Source organism: Lineus longissimus, chromosome 13 (assembly GCF_910592395.1).
Source record: "Lineus longissimus chromosome 13, tnLinLong1.2, whole genome shotgun sequence".
NCBI classification, from domain to species: Eukaryota; Metazoa; Nemertea; class Pilidiophora; order Heteronemertea; family Lineidae; genus Lineus; species Lineus longissimus.
This window is the reverse complement of record NC_088320.1, coordinates 6,924,151-6,942,503: the sequence shown is the minus strand read 5'-3', so window position 1 is coordinate 6,942,503 and position 18,353 is coordinate 6,924,151. Positions and strand designations below refer to the sequence as shown.

Here is an 18,353-nt window from a genome sequence, read left to right as displayed (position 1 = left end):
CTCGTTTGTAGGCCAAATTGTCATCACCAACCTCACCCGGAGACGAGGCTATCATTAACAATCTCATTCATAGGCGAAATTGTCAGCGGCAACCTTGTTCACAGTCAAGGCGAGGCTGTCATCAACAAACTCTTTCCCAGGCGAGGTTGTCATCAGCAACCTCATTCGCAGGCGAGGATTGCATCAAAGACCTCATTTGCAGGGAAGCTTGGCATATAACACTGCATACATGTATGACGGCAGCGTCATCTTACGTCAAGTTTTAAAAGATTTGCGCTCGTTGCTCTTCCAATAACAGGTCAGACGTTTTTGAAAGTTTCCGTTCCTGAGTGTTTTCCCATATCGTTTCGAACGGCGAAAGATAGAATGACATGGTTTTTCTGTGTTTCCTCTTGAAGAAATTCATGGTCTCTAGCACTCTACTGTCTGAAACACGGATGAAATATGGGAAACAACCACGAATGAACCCAAAAGAAATCGATGCCACTGCCATCTTTGACAAGTTTGAGACGACTCTCACTTCGCCGTGCGGCTATGTGACAAAGTGTTGCGAAGATCCATGCAAAGCTTTTTTTCCAAGGACCTCTGTATGGTTCTGTAGAGGCCATGACCGTCTATACCTGAGATTAAAGCGCATAATAGAATCCTTTGTTCCCCGGATATTTCATCCTAGGACATTTTAAACTTCTACACCGGTAAAGGTAGAAACGAAAACAATTTTGCTATCGTCGAAAGTTAATTGTAGATGGCGATAACGCGGTGTCTCTGTCGTGTCTGGTCATCGATTGCATTGATGGAGTGAATCGGTACATCAAACTAGTTGTGGTACGATGGTACTGTATGATCTCGTAATTTATGGTCATTCCGGGGTCAAAAATCACGATGATAAGATTGCTAGTAAAGATCGTTCATGATAATTTTTAAGTTTAATGAACATTCTTTGCCGAGTTCTTGTTAGATACACAGGCATGACGAACTAGTTTCTTTCTTTTCTAGTTTTCTATGAAATTGAAGTCAGCATCCACCACATTATATAAAACTAGTGAAAACGGTTGTCTAGCTTTTTAAAAGTAGGTGGTCTATGAGTATCTCTAATGACTGTAGTTAAAGGGGTTATCATTCACCATGTAACCATCCTAAAACTCCAAAGATCTATAGCATATATTCAGAAATACCTCAAGAATGCACAAGCTCTTAAGAGTGATCGCGACATCAGGTGCGCGTTCAAACATACATGTACGCTGGGTGATCCATGGTTCATGATCTCGGGTTCATAGGAATGAGAATTCAATTCGGAATCATGACTATGTAAAATAATTTCGAATCACTATGAATAAGACAGCAACTTCCTGGTTGTTATTGATCATAACTGTGCACGTAGGCATGTGACAGGACTATAAACATTGCTTTGTATGAGTTATCTTGCTTTATGCGCGCAGTTGTTGACATTCAATTGTTGACATTCTAAGGTCGTTTTCATTGGCCAACAATGGTGTCAATGAAAGATGTATACGTTATATCCTTTTTGTTGGTCGTTCTGTTTAAAATAAGCACGGAGCGTTTTGAATATAGGTATATTATAAAAATTTTGCATATATTTGAATTCGATTGGAATTATAGTAAACCAGATGTTTTGTGGCCTCCCGCGTTGAACATATTCTGTGCTCTTCAATCTTCGTTTTATAGTTCTCTACATTATTGATGCATCTGCGTTATATATAGTGTACATACATTATGCGTTTTTTATCTTTGTTTTAGAGAACTTACTCTTTAAATACGGACCTGTTTTATTTGACTACACGTGGCTGAACATGGAGGAATTGGCTGAGGAAAGCGCGTGGCAAAAACTCCAAACTCTTCTGGCAACCATAGGCAACGATGATATTGACGAGGTACGTATGAAATTGTAGCTGCTTTTTTGCCTCATTCCCTATCACCCTCTGTCACACTTATCTATTTTTGTATACCTCCAAATACGAAAATACGTCCCTGTCAAAGTCACTGCTCCGTTACAACAAAACCATGCCGACCTCCGTAATGACAGGAACACACCATCACATACATTTGACTGTTTCATTGGATAGTTTCACCAGAAGGAGGGCCCTAGAACCGAGTTTTCCATATACTGTACTTGTTGGTGCTGTTCTGCAGTGGCGCATATCTAAAAACAACTACGTCAACAACTATTTTAACAAAAACAAGTCAGCCAGGAAAGTTATACTGTTTTTCAGATTTCTTCTCATACATGTACGGGGCAAGGTATCGAAAGCCCCTTTCTGGCCTTCAAGTAATGTGCCCCAACTAGGATACATATCCTTTGAGCTACGGTAGTTGAAATGTTTAACCATTTTCTATACATGTACCACTGCTTTGCCTTTCTTTAAAGCTTGAAAAGACACGCATCGTTGGATCTCACAGCAATGAAGATATTCAGTGTGCCTTAAGGATAGCGGTTAAGAGACGGAGCTTTGATACAGCTAAGTTCTTACTTGAACAAGGCGTTTCACCTAATGAGACGGACAAACGCTCTTCGTCGCCACTAGCGATTGCCTGCTCAAATACTGATATGCCTATGGTCAAGCTGCTTCTATCGTTTGGTGCCGACCCGTACCTTCTTAAGGTTGATGGTGACAAGAGTCCGATTTCAGTTGCACTGCTAGACTTTGCTATGAAAAGAGGGGATTCAAACGAGGAGGTGTGCAAAGAAATATTTCGGCTGTTACTTGACGTTGATGAGTTGGCGAACGAGTCCGAACGAAATCGGCCTATGGCCCTTCTGGCCGCAGTAGAATCGGGTTGTTTGGACAAGGCCGCGAGGATCCTTCATAGTGGAGTGTGTGTCTCAGAAAAGATCACAGTTGCAGGTGGCGAAGGTGATGAGGTTGACTTAAATCCCATGAACGAAGCGTGCAAAAACAGAGATACTAAAATGATGAAGTTGCTTTCCACCTATGGGGCACAACCATTCGAGCATCCAGCTAGCGATGACGATGACAGTGATATTTTCGATTGCGCTGCAGGCACGGCCATCCTGAATTCTGATTATGACATGGTAGAGGCCATACTTGATCTCGATCCGGAGGGAAAGAAACAGTACCTTGGTTTGATATTGTTCATGTTATTTTGGAGGGGGCAGGTAGAAATCATTGAGAATGTATTGCTACATGTACCAGAGTGGAACATAAACATGGACATACCATGTGAACGTGAACAGGAGGCACATCTTGTATCGCCTCTTCACGTTACCATTCATTCAAATCGGCCCGAGATGTGCTGTTGGCTCTTGGAGAATGGTGTCGATGTTAATGCGTCGAAAATAAAAGGGTCTGTCACTCCTCTGATGTCAGCTTGTGAATGTGGATTTTCCGATGTTGTCCTCTGCCTTCTAGAACGTGGGGCGCTTGTTAATGTTGTCGATGCAAGAGGGTACACTGCAGCACATTATGCCTGCCGCTCAGAAAATCTTGACGAAGTTCACTCTACCATAAGACACTTGCTTAATCACGGAGCAAATATTCAAACAAAATGCCGAATAGGACATCGCGAGCCAATTGAACACCTGATGGATAACCCCGTGGTCGAGGAAGACCTGTTTTCTGACAACAATAGAGCTGCTCTTGCAGGATTTGCAGAAGCTCTCTGTCTATTGCTAGGAGCAGGGGCTAAAGTACACGTTGATACCCTTCTTACAGGATACAATAATAATTGGGATCAAATTGACAGTCATGACGAACTTGATTCTCTCTTTTCTATATTTCTGCGTCATGGAACCCAATATCTTCCACCAAATTTTACAAAACTAGTCACAACAGTCGTCGAAACCGAAAACTTCTTTTTAGAAGAGATAAGTGATCTGTTAGGGAAGCTAAATTCTGAAGCTAATACGGTTAGTATTCACCGTTCCACGAATCCGGAACTCCTTAGATCCATAGCGTTTTTGCAGGAATACCTCAAAAATGCAAATTTGAAAAGTCTAAAAGATTTGTGTCGCCTTAGGCTGAGGCAAGCAATCCGCCCCCCTCTGTGGGCGACCGTGCAGTCAAGGCAATTCGAGTTCCCAAAATTGCTGAAGAAATACTTATTATTTGAATAATTAGATATGCACATGCCTCATTCATTTTGTCATTGTCATGGTCTACTTCAACTTCATCGGATTTAATCTTGGTGCCATGCAGTGTGGAGGTATTTGACAAGGACAAACGAGAATGCTGAAATACTACCCATGATATACGATTTAAACGTCTCTGGGAATATCATTCAGCTGTCGATGCAAACACCTCAATGATCGACGCCAGCTAGGCCACACACGATGTCTGACTCTAAGACGATCACTTCTCGGTTACAAATGTTAATACCGTCTAAATCTAGGAGACCGAATGAGAAAAATCTAGATGATAATAAATTGTCAGTATCGTGACTCATCAAATTTAAACGTCCATCGTTTCTTTTTTTATCAATCGTACAATGTAATTGTGAAATAATGTCGATATTCTGGCGAACAATTTAACTACAAAATATTGCCCGACTCTGCCATGACAGTTCGAGGCTTCGCAAATGAGAAAATGAGGACCAGTACGGTATATATCGCATGATGTTTATGCCTGATTTTCGTATTAGTCGCCCGAGTGAAGCTCTCAAGTGAAGTTGCACTGATGGTGATCTCCTGGCGTGCGTTCACACATTTGCTTGGGGTAATCTAGGGACGAACCTTGCCACCCTCCGCCCTCCCCATGAAATTGGGAGATGAGGTGATCCTGGCGCGACGAAGTGATGCCACCTTATAGAGTGAGTCGTGCTGCCATCTGTGAGGTGATCGGGTTCCAATCTATCCAAATAAACACCATGTCAGTTTTTAACTTCCACTGGTGATATGTAGATGGCGATACTTCGACAACCTGACAATGCTGATGTGCTTTGCCTCTAGCTTTACTTTCCATTGAATCCGTGCAGTGAGGAGACGTAAGACGGATCTTAAGGGTGCTTTCGCAAAGCCCCCGAAACGCAAATGACAACGCCTATCCCATTGTTCGAGCTCCTGCTCTCGATGTCGAACAATGGGACAAGCGTTCGCGGCGGCTTTTCGGGAGATTTGCGAAAACTCGCTGTTCTATCGAACGTACGAACGCCAACCCTTCGTAATCTAAGGTCACTGTATCTTTCTAAACACGGATGAAATATGGGAAACAACCACGAATGAACCCAAAAGAAATCGATGCCACTGCCATATTTGACACGTTTGGGGTGATTCTAAGACTCCCACTTCGCCGTGCGGCTATGTGACATAGTGTTGCGAAGATCCATGCAAAACGTTTTTACAAAGACCTCTGTATGGTTCTGTAGAGGCCATGACCGTCTATACCTTAGTGAAAATATTCTTTAGTTACGTGTACATTAACTTTTACATTCTTCACGTGATTCTTGTAAAAACGATTTTTAGTTAAGATTGTAACTAAAAGTCAGACAGGGAGTTGCAAAGAATGTGCATGAACATGTACTTGTCATGCATGTATTCAAAACTGGTTTCGACCTGGCCAGAATCTCGAGGCAATAAGTTCACTTTCACACCGACCCGGATACCCAGAAGAGACCATCTGAATATTGAATGAAAGGAGCACTGAGAAAGCAAATTGCCTTGACTGGGATTTGAACCACGTCATCTTTGGATGGCCGGTGTAGTAGAAGTTTAAAATGTCTTAGAATTGAACGTTCAGGTTACAAAGGATTCTGTTATGGACTATAATATCTAAGCTATTAGAACCATATACCATAAACCCGTCAGAATACAATAGGGCCGGACACATTTTTCAAGGGGGACATTTTCCACTTCTAATCTATTGACACTGGTCCAATACACCACCAACTCAGTATGCATTAGTTGCCTGTTTTCATTAATCTGAATATAGAGAGCGTGCTCGACACACACAAACATTCACACGGGAAGAAATTCCGAGAATTGCATAAAATGTAGTTCCAATATCCGTCGTCAGAGGTCTCAGCAATCAAACAGGCACACTGCCAAATAAACGATTCAACCGGAAAGTTCTCCCCCACATCGTAAATTCTCCATACCACCCCTGATAAGAAATTCTCGTCAGGCTCTGCGAAAGGCTCGTGATCTGGTGGACAATTCTTGAGATTCTCAGCAGCCCATCGATCGATTCTCGCCATGCTATTGCCAACAAAATGGACAAGTCTGTCCTATAAAAATGATTAAGTGGAAATCCATCGAGTTGAGAGCATACAAGATGTAAAACAGAAGATCTAAGTTCGCATTCTCTATCTCTATGCAATTCATGAAGAAACTTATTTAAATACCAGACGGACACAACGTTATCAAATTCAGAGACTCCAGAACACAATTTTTCAACATAATAGAAAACTCTCGCGTTTTCAAAGACAGCCTGGTCCGGCAAGGTGAAAGGTCTACCCGATTCTCGGCAATTTGGGGAATGATTCTCCAGGACGAAACCAGGCTCCTCAGCTGTTCGTTTGTCACGTTAGAAAAAATATCATTCATGGGCGAGCCTACGACACTGTAATCCACTGAACCACCATGAAACACGTTATGTGGGGGTAATGCATAAATACTAATAAAAAACCATATTTATGAGTTTTATTGTGTTTTCTTTTAAGCACATGTATTTGTAGTATACAGACGCCTATTTTACTCGGCGCGACAATATCGTTGCGTGCGGTGATTGTGTGAAATCGCCCAGAGTCCTAAAAAACCGCAAACTAGGCAATCAAGTAACGGCATGGTGACGACTGGCGAGGCAATGTTTCCTTTGCGGATTACTCCCTGAATTCCCCGCCCTCTTCAGAATTCCACAATGTAGATGGACGATATTTGCACAAGATCCTCAAGTGTATAAATGGAAGGAGATATATCAATAACATATCAGAACTGTTGAATACACCATACCTGCGGCATTCCGTTATGTCCGAAATGTTCCGATATAGTCAAAGGGACAGATTCCAAAGTATCCTGATTCCAAATTATCCAGTCAGCTCCTGTTTATAATGCCCAACGTTTCCTTTCGTAAGCACGCAACCCTTACGCATCAACTGAATGAACATGCTACACTTTTTTTTCTAATAGAGTAACTTTAAGCAAAAAAAATTGCAGGAAAATTCATCCAATTCCATTAGCAACTGTGAAGAATTAACGCATACTTGCAGATGTTATTGGAATATATTTTTTGTCTGCGCCCTGGCTTACGAGTGATGCTGTTCCCAGGTTCACGATTACATGCATTAAACATGCGCAGCTGAGTCGGATCGATCAATACCTTTTTTGTAGACACTTCCCTTAGTAGGGCAGTATGGTAATCTTATGGTAGTAAACGCAAGTACTAAATAATACTGAGTTTATCATTGTCCTGCTATTTGATGGAACTAGTAACAGAAATCTCTCCAGAAAGTGTGTAAGCTTAATTTCTAACAAGTCATAGGAGAAAAAAATGGGTACAGGCAACTGTCTCTCATCATCTCTCACCTATCGCATCGCAGAAATATGGCCTAAATCTCAATCTTCTACATGGCCCCTTAAGTGGCGGAGACTAGCACTCTAGATGATTACGTTCATCTCACCCGACCTCCTTCAACCTTTTGTAGTCCCTGTCCATCAATCTTCAAGATATTCATTGCGGCACTTCTCATGACAGACCCTATTCAGACATATGCAGGATACAATCGCCCAAGCAGGGACCTTCGATGATCCATCCGCTTTCTGAGGATAACCTCAGCAGAATCGCGCACTCTTTTTCCACTTGACTAACAGCGAGGAAATGAATTACCATGACAATACTGCAAGCGATTCTATTGCTGAAAGATAAACAAGTCCGAGAAGCTTTTGGAATCCAGCTTAGGTGCGCTTTAACTTCCCCAAATGTTTGTAAAGAGCACCCTTTTGCAAACTTCTTACACGTTTTACCTTGGTCATTAATTAACTGTTCGGTGGCATTTTCTCCGTTTCGTGTCGTATCGCTTTCGTATATTCGTTTACCAGCTGTCGGTGCTCCTTTCGATGTGTTAACTTCCCTAAATGTTTGTAAAGGGTTGTAATTTTCTCCGTTTCGTGTCGTATCGCTTTCGTATCTTCGTTTACCAGCTGCCGGTGCTCCTTTCGATGGCTGTATTCAGAGAAATCGACCCGCTTTACTCTGTCCTGTTCCACTTCCCATTTCATCAGGTTCCGATTGGAACCATCGTGACAAGCAAACATATATTCCCACTGGAAAGTACTTCTAGTAATAGTGTTCAGGGTTAATCCCGTCAGTATAACTGTTACCCTTTTGGTAACCTCAATATGCATGATGATTGTACCACAGCGACTCCTTGCGCTTATCCGCATTATAGCTGTCACAACATCCGTCGGCTAGCCGATTTTTAACTCAGAGTTATCTTCAGAACCATGTTCAATCAATAGAGGAATATTGGCTCCTTTCATAGATTGCGTCTGCTTTTGGCAGACCAATTAACGACTTGCGGACTGATTACCTGAAAACGTTCTAAATCATTCACTTTATAAATAAACACTGATATATCATCCTCTAGTTCTTATCAACTGAGAGCATATTGGCATTACCGATCATGAGAGAAATCCTTCTAGCTCTTGGCAGGCCGAACTGATCAAGGAAAAGTGCTTGAGCCGTCACAGGGAAATATGTTTACCAATGACTACAGTGATCAGTATACTCCATCTGATATTCTTCTGACACCATACATAGGCTACCATTGACGTCATAATTCACATGTAGCTTATTTACTCTAAACGTTATAAAAATATCCTTCGAAGCCAGAATATTAAGTTATTGCGTGAAGGTGGTTTCCTTTGAAGTAAATTAGATCAGTGTGGCTGAAGGTAAAAATGTATATCATAAATGCATTGGATCCTGACGTCGAACACTAATCTAGACTTGGAAGCGTTACATTAATATCCGAGTGTAACAGTCCAAATCCATGCAACCAGACTAGACACATTGAGGAAGCAAATGTCTCCAACGCTCAGCTGTTCATTGATCCGATGCTCTTTTAGATCTTGTAATTAAATATCCGAATGGTGCTCCATATTGGCCTTATTGGTAATAGCCAATCGCAGGTACGTGTCAACAGTCGAATATACGGCTCTTGGAAGTGGACGACGTCTGTTTCCGTGGCCATCTTAATCGAGCCGTCGATACGTGCAATTGCCACAAATGGAGGCAAAGTCTTTGTATGCTGGGTCTGTGTAGATTTGATGGCTATGGTGGGTATGGATTGTTACATCTGATGATCTGCCGAAATAAATGAACAGTTCCATTGATCCGATGACGTCCCATCAAAGAAAGACGAGGGCAATATCCCTGTCGTTGGGATTAACATATACAGGGTAGCCAATTAACCAATGCCGCAATCAAGCCAAAATAACTGTATATACATGCGAGTAGCCGCGGATTTACTGTTGTGTTGGGTCCTGGTATCAATAATAACGAATGTTCGTTCCCTTTTATTGTTTATTTGCTCTCTAATAAAGGACAGGGTAGATGAATGTGGCTGTCTATCTCCATCCAAGGCGTGCTTCCTCTACGGGTTGACCCAAAAAAGTCATGGGGTCCTGTGCCTGAGTAGAGGCTGAGGATGACCATAACAAGGCATTCATAATACAATATCACTATTTGACGATGACTGATGACCACCTCTGGGAACGAGAGTACCCGTGCGCAGAACAAAATAGTGTTCTGAGAAAAAAGTGCGTGACGATTTGTTTATTTTGTGACTTATTGCAGTGATAGGTCTTTGTCGCCGAGCACAAAACGTACTAGACATTGATAGTTGCTGACAGGGAGGCTACTCGACATTCACCCGTGCAATCTCCGAGAACATCGAATACGGGACGAGCCTTCCTGGCCAGTTTATTTCAACCAGGACAGTCTGCGAACGGAAGGACTATGAGTTCACCCCATTGTTGCCCACGCGCCCTCGTTGTCTCCTGGAAGGAAGCTGTCACTTGAGTGGGACATGTTTAAGTTCCAGAATCACCAGCAATCAGGAATCCAGCTTCCTTGATTTCAAGATGGGCTCATAATTCATTCTGGTAGACCGATCGCCTGCTGTGAAACGACATACAGAGAGTAATAATGAAATTGGCATGAACTGGCGACAACGTTTAGAAATCTCGTAAATTGCCGCTAGTCTGGGCTAGTAGACGGTTTTTTTGCCGGGGTTATATGTGCTAATCATACATTCGGAGAACTACACGGTTTTGAATGTTCTTGCAGTGGTATCCTAGGTCAAAGATCCGAACTTCGAATCTTACGAGACTCCTGGAATGAATAATATGTATTTGTCCATATACAAGAAACTAATTAAGTAAGATCATAAATATATAAGTGAGCTTTATAATTTTTTTGTAAGATCTTAACTAAAGCTTAAAATGATTTCTTATCTGGAATGGCGTCATAGTGCACACTTGTAAATTAGAAAAGCCAGTCAATATAGTAGTGAATAGGTACGGGGCCGCAAATCTGTTACTTTGATCAAATTAGAAAAAAAACATGAAGTCAGTTGACATCATTAGAGAGAAGTCATTCAGTCAATGAACTAAAGGGCTCCTCACTGTAAAGAGAACTTCGGCCGACAACCCCTCGAAATGACTCCTCGATTCGACTATGCCTTGGACATAACACGGAGTGTTTCACCGAATATACCTAGATTTATATATCATATCTGCACCTGGCCAAATGTACATCATTTTACACCCATGAAAGTGTGCGATATCTTGTTGCCGATTGTCAATTTGTGTTCTACACCAGAAGATAATTCGCTCACGCAACAGCGATGACTAACGATTCGCTAAAAGAGACAGGGATCAGCTTCAATTTCATTTAACCTTTCGGTAGAATCGCTTGCCGCAAAATGACATGAAAGATTGACCTGACATTACGATATTGCTCTCCAGTAATCAATATCATACATGTATATAAATCCGCGATAGATTGCCGAAGATCCGCTCTCGGTATATCGATTTGATTCTATGTCTTTACTCGTCCGTTACAGTCGCCCACCTGTCGACAAGGCGCTTGCTGGAATGCATCATCATCGGGAGCGGCAACAGTGGCAGTAGGAGCAGCCGATGGAAAAAGGCTGTGATGAGCTGAACATCTCGTGGAGACATGGCACAGTAGAACCAAGATCATCCAGTGTTAGAGTACACTGTACAGCCGTTTCCGATCTTTGAATTTCATTTCTAACAGAGAGCGTGCATGGGGATTCGCCTCCACGTGCGTCTTTTGATTTGTAGACCTAGTGAATTTTGCCTCGGGGAAACTCGATTTACACCAAAAGGACATCAAGATCTGTAAGTGTCAGCGCTGTGTCCTTTGCTACAACAGACATGGCTCGTTACAACGCACCGACGAAAGAACGGGTTCCCTTGCGGTCAGCAATGGTTAATCAGTTCATCATTAGGAATAGCCTGCATAAAACAAAGCAATCTCCTCAGATTTTTAACGTTGTTTCGCGGATGAGAATTTCCTTGAAAACAATAAAAAGAGGGCTTTGGATGTGGTTCTTAAAAGAGGCAAGAGCAAAAGAGGCGTTTTTGACCGGTTTCTTTGTTCATCGATGTTAATTCCGTACTTTCCAGTGACCCGTGCTATTGGGAAGCTCGGACCCAGATGTACGATCGTAAAGAAAGTTAACCCATTTGTGCTTACGAAACGTATTTAGTAGAAGAGTAGTTTTACCTTGTTTATATCTAAATTATGAAGCAATATATGTTTATTTCTACCGTACAGCGGCACACAGTTTGTCTTGTCTCTCCATAGGCAGTATAGTTGGCGCTTAAAGATTTTGAAAAAAATGGTTTATTGCCTAAAATCACTTTAATTGGCCAGTAGTAACCAAACTAAGGTACGATAACACAAAATAAAAGGTTTAGAGATAGATATTTAATTCGAAAAAGAAAACTAATACCGACAGCGACCTGGCGTAGACGTGTGTAATGTCCTAGGTTATGTCGACCGCAGGGAACAAAGAATTCTATTTTGCCCTTTTTATATCTGAGCTACAGACGGCCATAGGGAGACCTTTTCGGGGGGGGGGGGCATTTTGTACTTTCTATACACTGGCTAAGGCGAAACCAGTTGCATAGATATGTGGCATGATCATTCTGTGCACTTAATCTCACTGTCATGAGCTGACACGTTTGTCCAAAATCTCAGTGAGTGTGAAAGAGGACATCACTAAGCCAGTGATATTTACCACTATCATTTGATTCACAGCCAGCGAATTCAAACCACATCATAGGAAAATGAACAAAAACAACGATACAATATATTATTTGCTTTATTCCAAACCAATTGGCATATTTCGATTAAATTTATCTTACATGTTCATACAACGACTGTCGTTATAAACAATAATCTATTCACAGGTCGAGGCAAGACGAAGCGATTTAGATATTGAAATAGAAATAAAAAAGGCCTGAAATGGTTCGCCTCAACATCACCAGGATTACCAGAATCATATCTAGTTAACATACTGTAACAAAGATGCATGTATGACCGGATGGTATCAATCCAGAATAAATTGAAATTGATATTGAGTTGTATAGCCCAGGTGAGATGCTGGCGTTACCAGGTGGTGTTGAACGAAGCATGTAGCATACATAAAGTCTGGATGAAAATTACAACCTACGTTGTGCCACTCATAATTTAGGCTCTTGCTATATTTGATTCTAAGAAATGGGTATTCCGCTTTCGTAGTCATCCATAATATCGCTAGCTCTGAAATATAATGTACACCAGTCACCGCACGCAGAGAACTCAACAGATAACTTCTAAACAATCCAGTAAGATTTGCATTCAACATTTACCAACTAATATTTGGCAAACTTCTGACACAGATGAAGTAGTATTGTTTCGATTTGCCCAAAGATATGGCAGTTCCAATATCATAAGTAATGATAATTAACGGGACTTATCAACAAAACATGTGTAGTTATAAAAGTATTAAAGCGAGGCGCTGTACTCCTGCTAACGCATTCCCCAGTTGAGACACGTATCTCAAATGTTGTTAAAGAATAGTTCCCATTTTAAGAATGTCGATACTTCACATTGGATTACTTGCACTTAACACTGTTAACTCGCTAACTTTGAATAATGCTCCAGGCAAATTTGGAGGTAGAAACTAGAGCCCATTTCAAACACCAACGAGATGAAAAGTTAATACAGGTTTACCCGCTGGCATGGGTTCAGTGTAAATATCAGTCGTGATTATCATGCTTGAGCTGTCAAACTGACGAGTTTAAATTGTGTGCAGAATTCCCTGTGGGAATAAAGTTAAAGCACAAAGATTTGAGATGGTGTTAAAACGAAATACTGACTAATGGTACATAGCAGCTTGAGAATCGTCCGGAGTGGCATTTTTATTAAGGTTATTATTGACCTGTATAATTTCCCTCAAGTCGGTATAGACATGATAGGTCGATATGAGATCCTTTCATCATCATAATCAAAATATCTTTGAAGTCCATGTAACCCTATTGGGTTTTGAGCTGATATTAATGAGTCGCCAGTGTGACTGATGAGTGAACACATGATCAACCTTGCTCACATTCCATTTCTCAAAGGCTGACATCGTTGATTCGCGTTTAGCAGTAAGGCGATGCAGACTCAAACGGCTGGTGTTTTGAGTGGGGTTATGGGTCAGATTATCGCGAGACGAGGCCTGGATTTACACTTCTTGGCACCTATCAAAAACTACGCAGTCCTGAAATTATAAAGTCTTCAAGAACATGTGTCATGTTTTGAAAGCGTTCTTAAAAACTGGTACCACGACAGATTTCGTGAATAGTCAGTGGTAGCGGCATACCATCACGACATCATGGTCGCATTTGTGACCATACTTAAAATCCTAATAGCTAATAAGTCTTGAAATAAAATAGATAACAAGTGCCATAGAGGATTGTTGAGTCATATATAAAAAGTATCAGTCTGTGAGGACCCAATACTGTTTTGTCACGCAACCACAACATTTCGCAAGGCGCAAGATTGAGATCAACGACTTTATCATTAACTGCTTGGGGGCTTCCCATGGGCTAATTTCATCGTTTCGAAGACGTTAAACGGCATTTTAACAGTGTCTAGGGACAGATTTGCGGCAAAATAGCATGGCGTGCATGATCTAACTTTCGTAAGACTTGGAAGTGTCATATGGAGATACCTTTTTGCCTTCGCCCGGAGGATGCATTTGTGAATGTGTAATCATTTATCAACTTAAATTTTGATACGTCTCAGGGCGTTCACGTGATCACAGTCATATACACCATCAAGCATAATTATTTATCACTCATTCCCAAACTCACACGCACATCATAGACAGTGCTGTCATAGACATGCAAGCAAGAACAACTGAATAAAGCAACGGCCAATGCAAACCTTGTAACCCCCGGGCCCCCCGCCGAGATGACCGAAACTTAGTCGAAACCTTGCTTGGCTTAGCCAGCGATTTTGTCGCCAACACAAAGTCCCGGTGATGCAGTCAAATCCCCCATCCCCCGGCGGAAATAGTGTCCGGCCCCGTTGTATTCTGATGGATTGCGGCATATGGAGACCATGGGACCATGACCAGAAGTTATGATCGTCAATACCTTGGACTGTCACGCAGTTATTGGTATCAAAAAGTATTTTCCTTTGCACCACCAAATCGCAGCCTCCCACCATGAGCAAATTAATCAATCTTACCGCTGGTCGAGCTGATTTGACCCTCGCGTGTCATTATTGATGTGGTAATCATCAAGTGGTCCAGTGACTACGGGCAAAGACTTCCCGGTCAAGTTGGTAGCCAAGGTCTGCATTGCGGCCAGACAAACATTCATAATCATGTGTGTTAGCATGCACATTTCCAGCATGAAGTCGGTGTAACGAGGATCAGTGTCACCCTGGAAAACGATATATTTTGTTAAGAGTCGGAGAGTGGATATCAACACCAATATATTGATCAAGATCAATATCTCAGCTATGATCGCAAATTGTCCCGTCGGGTGGTTAAATCAATGTGCTACACCAGGACCGTATCTAGCGGGGATGCAGGGGAAGGGTGGGGTGCTGTCGCTAGAGGTCTCCGAAAAACTTGTTATTCATGCGGATGAAACGTAGCGTTCTACTTCCAGAGGACCACAGAGCTAAATACGCCCCAATACACCAGCTTGCGCGGCAACAAGCCGAAGACCCTGGTCGACAAAGCACAAAACGAAGCCAATAGATTGTCTTGTCCATCTTCGTATCGGGATCTAAGTTCATCTGAGCGGAGAGAAGTCCGGCTTTGATATTACCAAAACGATTTTCGCCTCTGTTGCACCGGTTGAGATACCCCCAGAAGGCGTGTGAGAGCAACATGCAGAATACCATAACCGATCGAGCACCAAAAAAGGCCGATAGATTGTTTAATGCATCCTGGCATTAGGACCTACGTTATCCGAGCGGAAGGGTCCTGCTTGATATGAGCAAAAGGTTGGCGACTGCGCCACACCCGTGCACATACACCAAAGTGTGAGAGGCAACAAGCCGAAGACTTTGGCCAATCAAGAATAAAATTACTCCGATAGACTGTCCTGTCTGTCCTTGCGACGGGATCTAAGCTGATATGAGCGGAGAATTAAGTCCGGTTTTGATATGAACAAACGATATACCCTCGAATGCGTATGAGAGGCAACACGCACAAGACCCTCTGATCGATTAAAATATCGAATTCCCTGGTAACAAAAACAGACCACGTGAATATGAAGATATATTGGCAATATCAAAGTTTTCCCCGGAAAATCTGAGTCACTTAGTCCTCCATTATATCAGCATTGAGTGAAAGGCCGACCCAATTGAGCCCTTGCATGTCGATATTAATGAGATCTACCAGCGTGAGCGAGGACACAAACCAAAGACGCCGCACGATCTAGCACTCAATCAGGCATGACCAACATCACACGCCGCATAATCTAAAGACCGTTTCAAAATCCTACTTTCATGACCTGGGGATCTTACACAGAACGACTTGGAAATGGAGGACATCGTTCTGCCGGAGGATCACAGAATTACCGTATTCTACTTATTCGGGATGCATAATTTCGCTAATTTTTGTTTTCGCATCTTCTTTCCTCTTCGCTTGAGAACACAATTCACCAGCAATAAGGCATGATCAAACAGAACAAAATAATAACGATCAACAGGATTCCTTCTTTTCCTGTTTTTTTTCCTTCTTGATGCGGAACACACTTGTGTGACATAATCCAGTGCCAACAACAACATTTGAGAATTTTCAATCTATCACGCCAGTGGCAAAAAACGCACTCAGAAATCCACTTAAAGGAAATGTTCGACCAGAAGTCGGTCGTTACTGGAAGTTAAGGACTGTTGGCCTACCACAAGAACGGATAACAATACCAGTTACTCAAAGCAATTTTTCAAATTCCTGTATGTTACTGCATTTAAGTTATGTGGGCTTGGAGAAATGTGGTGGACGAGAATTTCGACACGGCCATTAGTGACCAAGATGCAGCTCATCAACAACAATCACACCAGGCGTCAATCAATATCCAGACATACACCAAACTCATGTCACACACGCCATCAGTCTTAATAGTGTCCGCTTGATAGATAATCTGATTCACCGAGTCATGGCACGGCGACAAGTAGCGCTGGCTCATGGCCCTTGCTGCCAGTTTTGCTCTTGATAGACGTAGAAGCTATTCGAACACAAAACGTATTCCAAATACTTTGGAATTAGTTGCTTTTACATGTACCGGGTATCCCTTTTTGGATAAAATTTTGCATCCCATGTGTACCCGTAGACTGCGTAGACATTACAAAAGTAAAACCACCTAAATAAAGCATTCATCCTCCACTCATACATATCAAACAAGCTAATCATTCAAATCACACATATTTCGTGTTTTTCGAATATATAATCACGACGAATCAAACATCTGAGAGACATCAGTGTATTTCGAGAGATCATTCTGATCCTCGTGTTCGACGTTTGCTGCGCGGGCTGCGATTTAAGGGAACGACAAAATGATGCAAACGGACTACATGTACCATATTACTGCCAACAACTGCTACACTGTCGTGTACTCTCTATATCAGGCTACAACTTCTGCCGATTTTTATGCTTTTCAGTTCAATCAGGGATTCCATCCGTGGCTTAATGCTTTATCATCATGTCTCAAACATAATGTGTTATAAGACGTAATGGCCACATTGCGAGGGCTAATTCATACGCAGTTTAAAAATGAATGAGGAACCAACTGTGTTGTCATTTCCTACAGTAATTGTCTTTAATGGGTTTTCTCGGCGGCTTCGCCGGATATTTGGTTGCTGACGAGCCGATTTTTGACATTCTGACAGCTGGGGTCGGCTTATCAGAAAACACTATTAATAATTTTAGTCCTAAACAATCCCAATAAAGAAGTTTCTCATCAATTGTGATTACATCGGCAATGGCTTAGGATTGACTAAAAAAATATCAACCATCCTCTGAAATAATTTCCAGTCGTACATGTAAATATCAGAAAAAATATTTTTTCATGTTATTTATTGACGGCCCTAAATCATTGTGTTTGCGTTAATCATTTCAATGTAATATTTCCGTTATGGGTGTGGCGCGTTATTTTTCGCTGTTTGGACGTTTTGACCCCCCCCCCCCCCAAGTCGTAGAACGCATTGCTTTATCTAAGGGCCATCTTCGCTTGCCCTTTAGACCAATCAAAGTACCCGATACATATCGAAGCCAATGGACATCGATGTCACTTCTATAAATGAACTATCGTACGCCAAAACTGAATACAGTTTTGAAAAATAACGGACATCAACGCCACTCTGATATTATTAAGAAACTACAAGTTCTTTGATTAAAAAACCCTCTGATTTGCCTAGACAAAGATAAATATATAAGGTTGAGTTCATCACCCCTCGGTTCGCATCCAATCCACATGATTTCATTTGGTTGACCAACAAAGCCCTTTCTCATACATCACTGTCATTGTCAATTTGCCGGACGTGGTCGCGGTTAGAGAGAGGCAGGGTCCAACTAAATAAACCGGACGGGTAACGGAGACGAAACCTACCGTAAAATCATTATGACTGGTTCAGGAGACGGTTTCCGGCGATGGCGAAAAAATCTGTTATACGTAATTACTATTTTCTATGTTTCAATACCGCTTAAAGCGCTGCAAGCAGGCGCCCTTGAGGAGATATACTGGATTTTATGGTCAAGATATCAAATGCTAGAGCAGTCATTTTAGTTCATCATTTCACTCCTAGCTGGCCGAACCTGCTTCCTTCACTTCTGCCCCCTAGTAGGCCTCCCATGGACTAGAA

General features: G+C 41.9%; 1 protein-coding gene across 2 annotated transcripts; it reads left to right on the top strand.

Annotated features, from left to right (window-relative positions):
* The first annotated feature begins 1,487 nt into the window (after window positions 1-1,487).
* On the top strand, window positions 1,488-4,410 carry LOC135497916 (poly [ADP-ribose] polymerase tankyrase-2-like). 2 transcript variants are annotated; one of them, XM_064787939.1, is made up of 3 exons: window positions 1,488-1,572; window positions 1,759-1,892; window positions 2,387-4,410. In XM_064787939.1, the coding sequence occupies exons 2-3, from the start codon at window positions 1,812-1,814 to the stop codon at window positions 4,091-4,093; spliced, it is 1,788 nt and encodes a 595-aa protein (XP_064644009.1). In that variant the 5' UTR covers window positions 1,488-1,572; window positions 1,759-1,811; the 3' UTR covers window positions 4,094-4,410. The 2 variants fall into 2 exon arrangements, with proteins under 2 accessions (XP_064644009.1, XP_064644010.1); XM_064787940.1 differs by lacking the exon at window positions 1,488-1,572 and having other exon boundaries at window positions 1,642-1,892.
* Window positions 4,411-18,353: the final 13,943 nt, after the last annotated feature.

Excerpts from the sequence above, each read along its gene's own strand:
- LOC135497916 (XM_064787939.1), top strand. The coding sequence starts at position 1,812 with ATGGAGGAATTGGCTGAGGAAAGCGCGTGGCAAAAACTCCAAACTCTT. Across the intron at positions 1,893-2,386 it reads GCAACGATGATATTGACGAG|CTTGAAAAGACACGCATCGT; the intron begins GTACGTATGAAA and ends CTTTCTTTAAAG.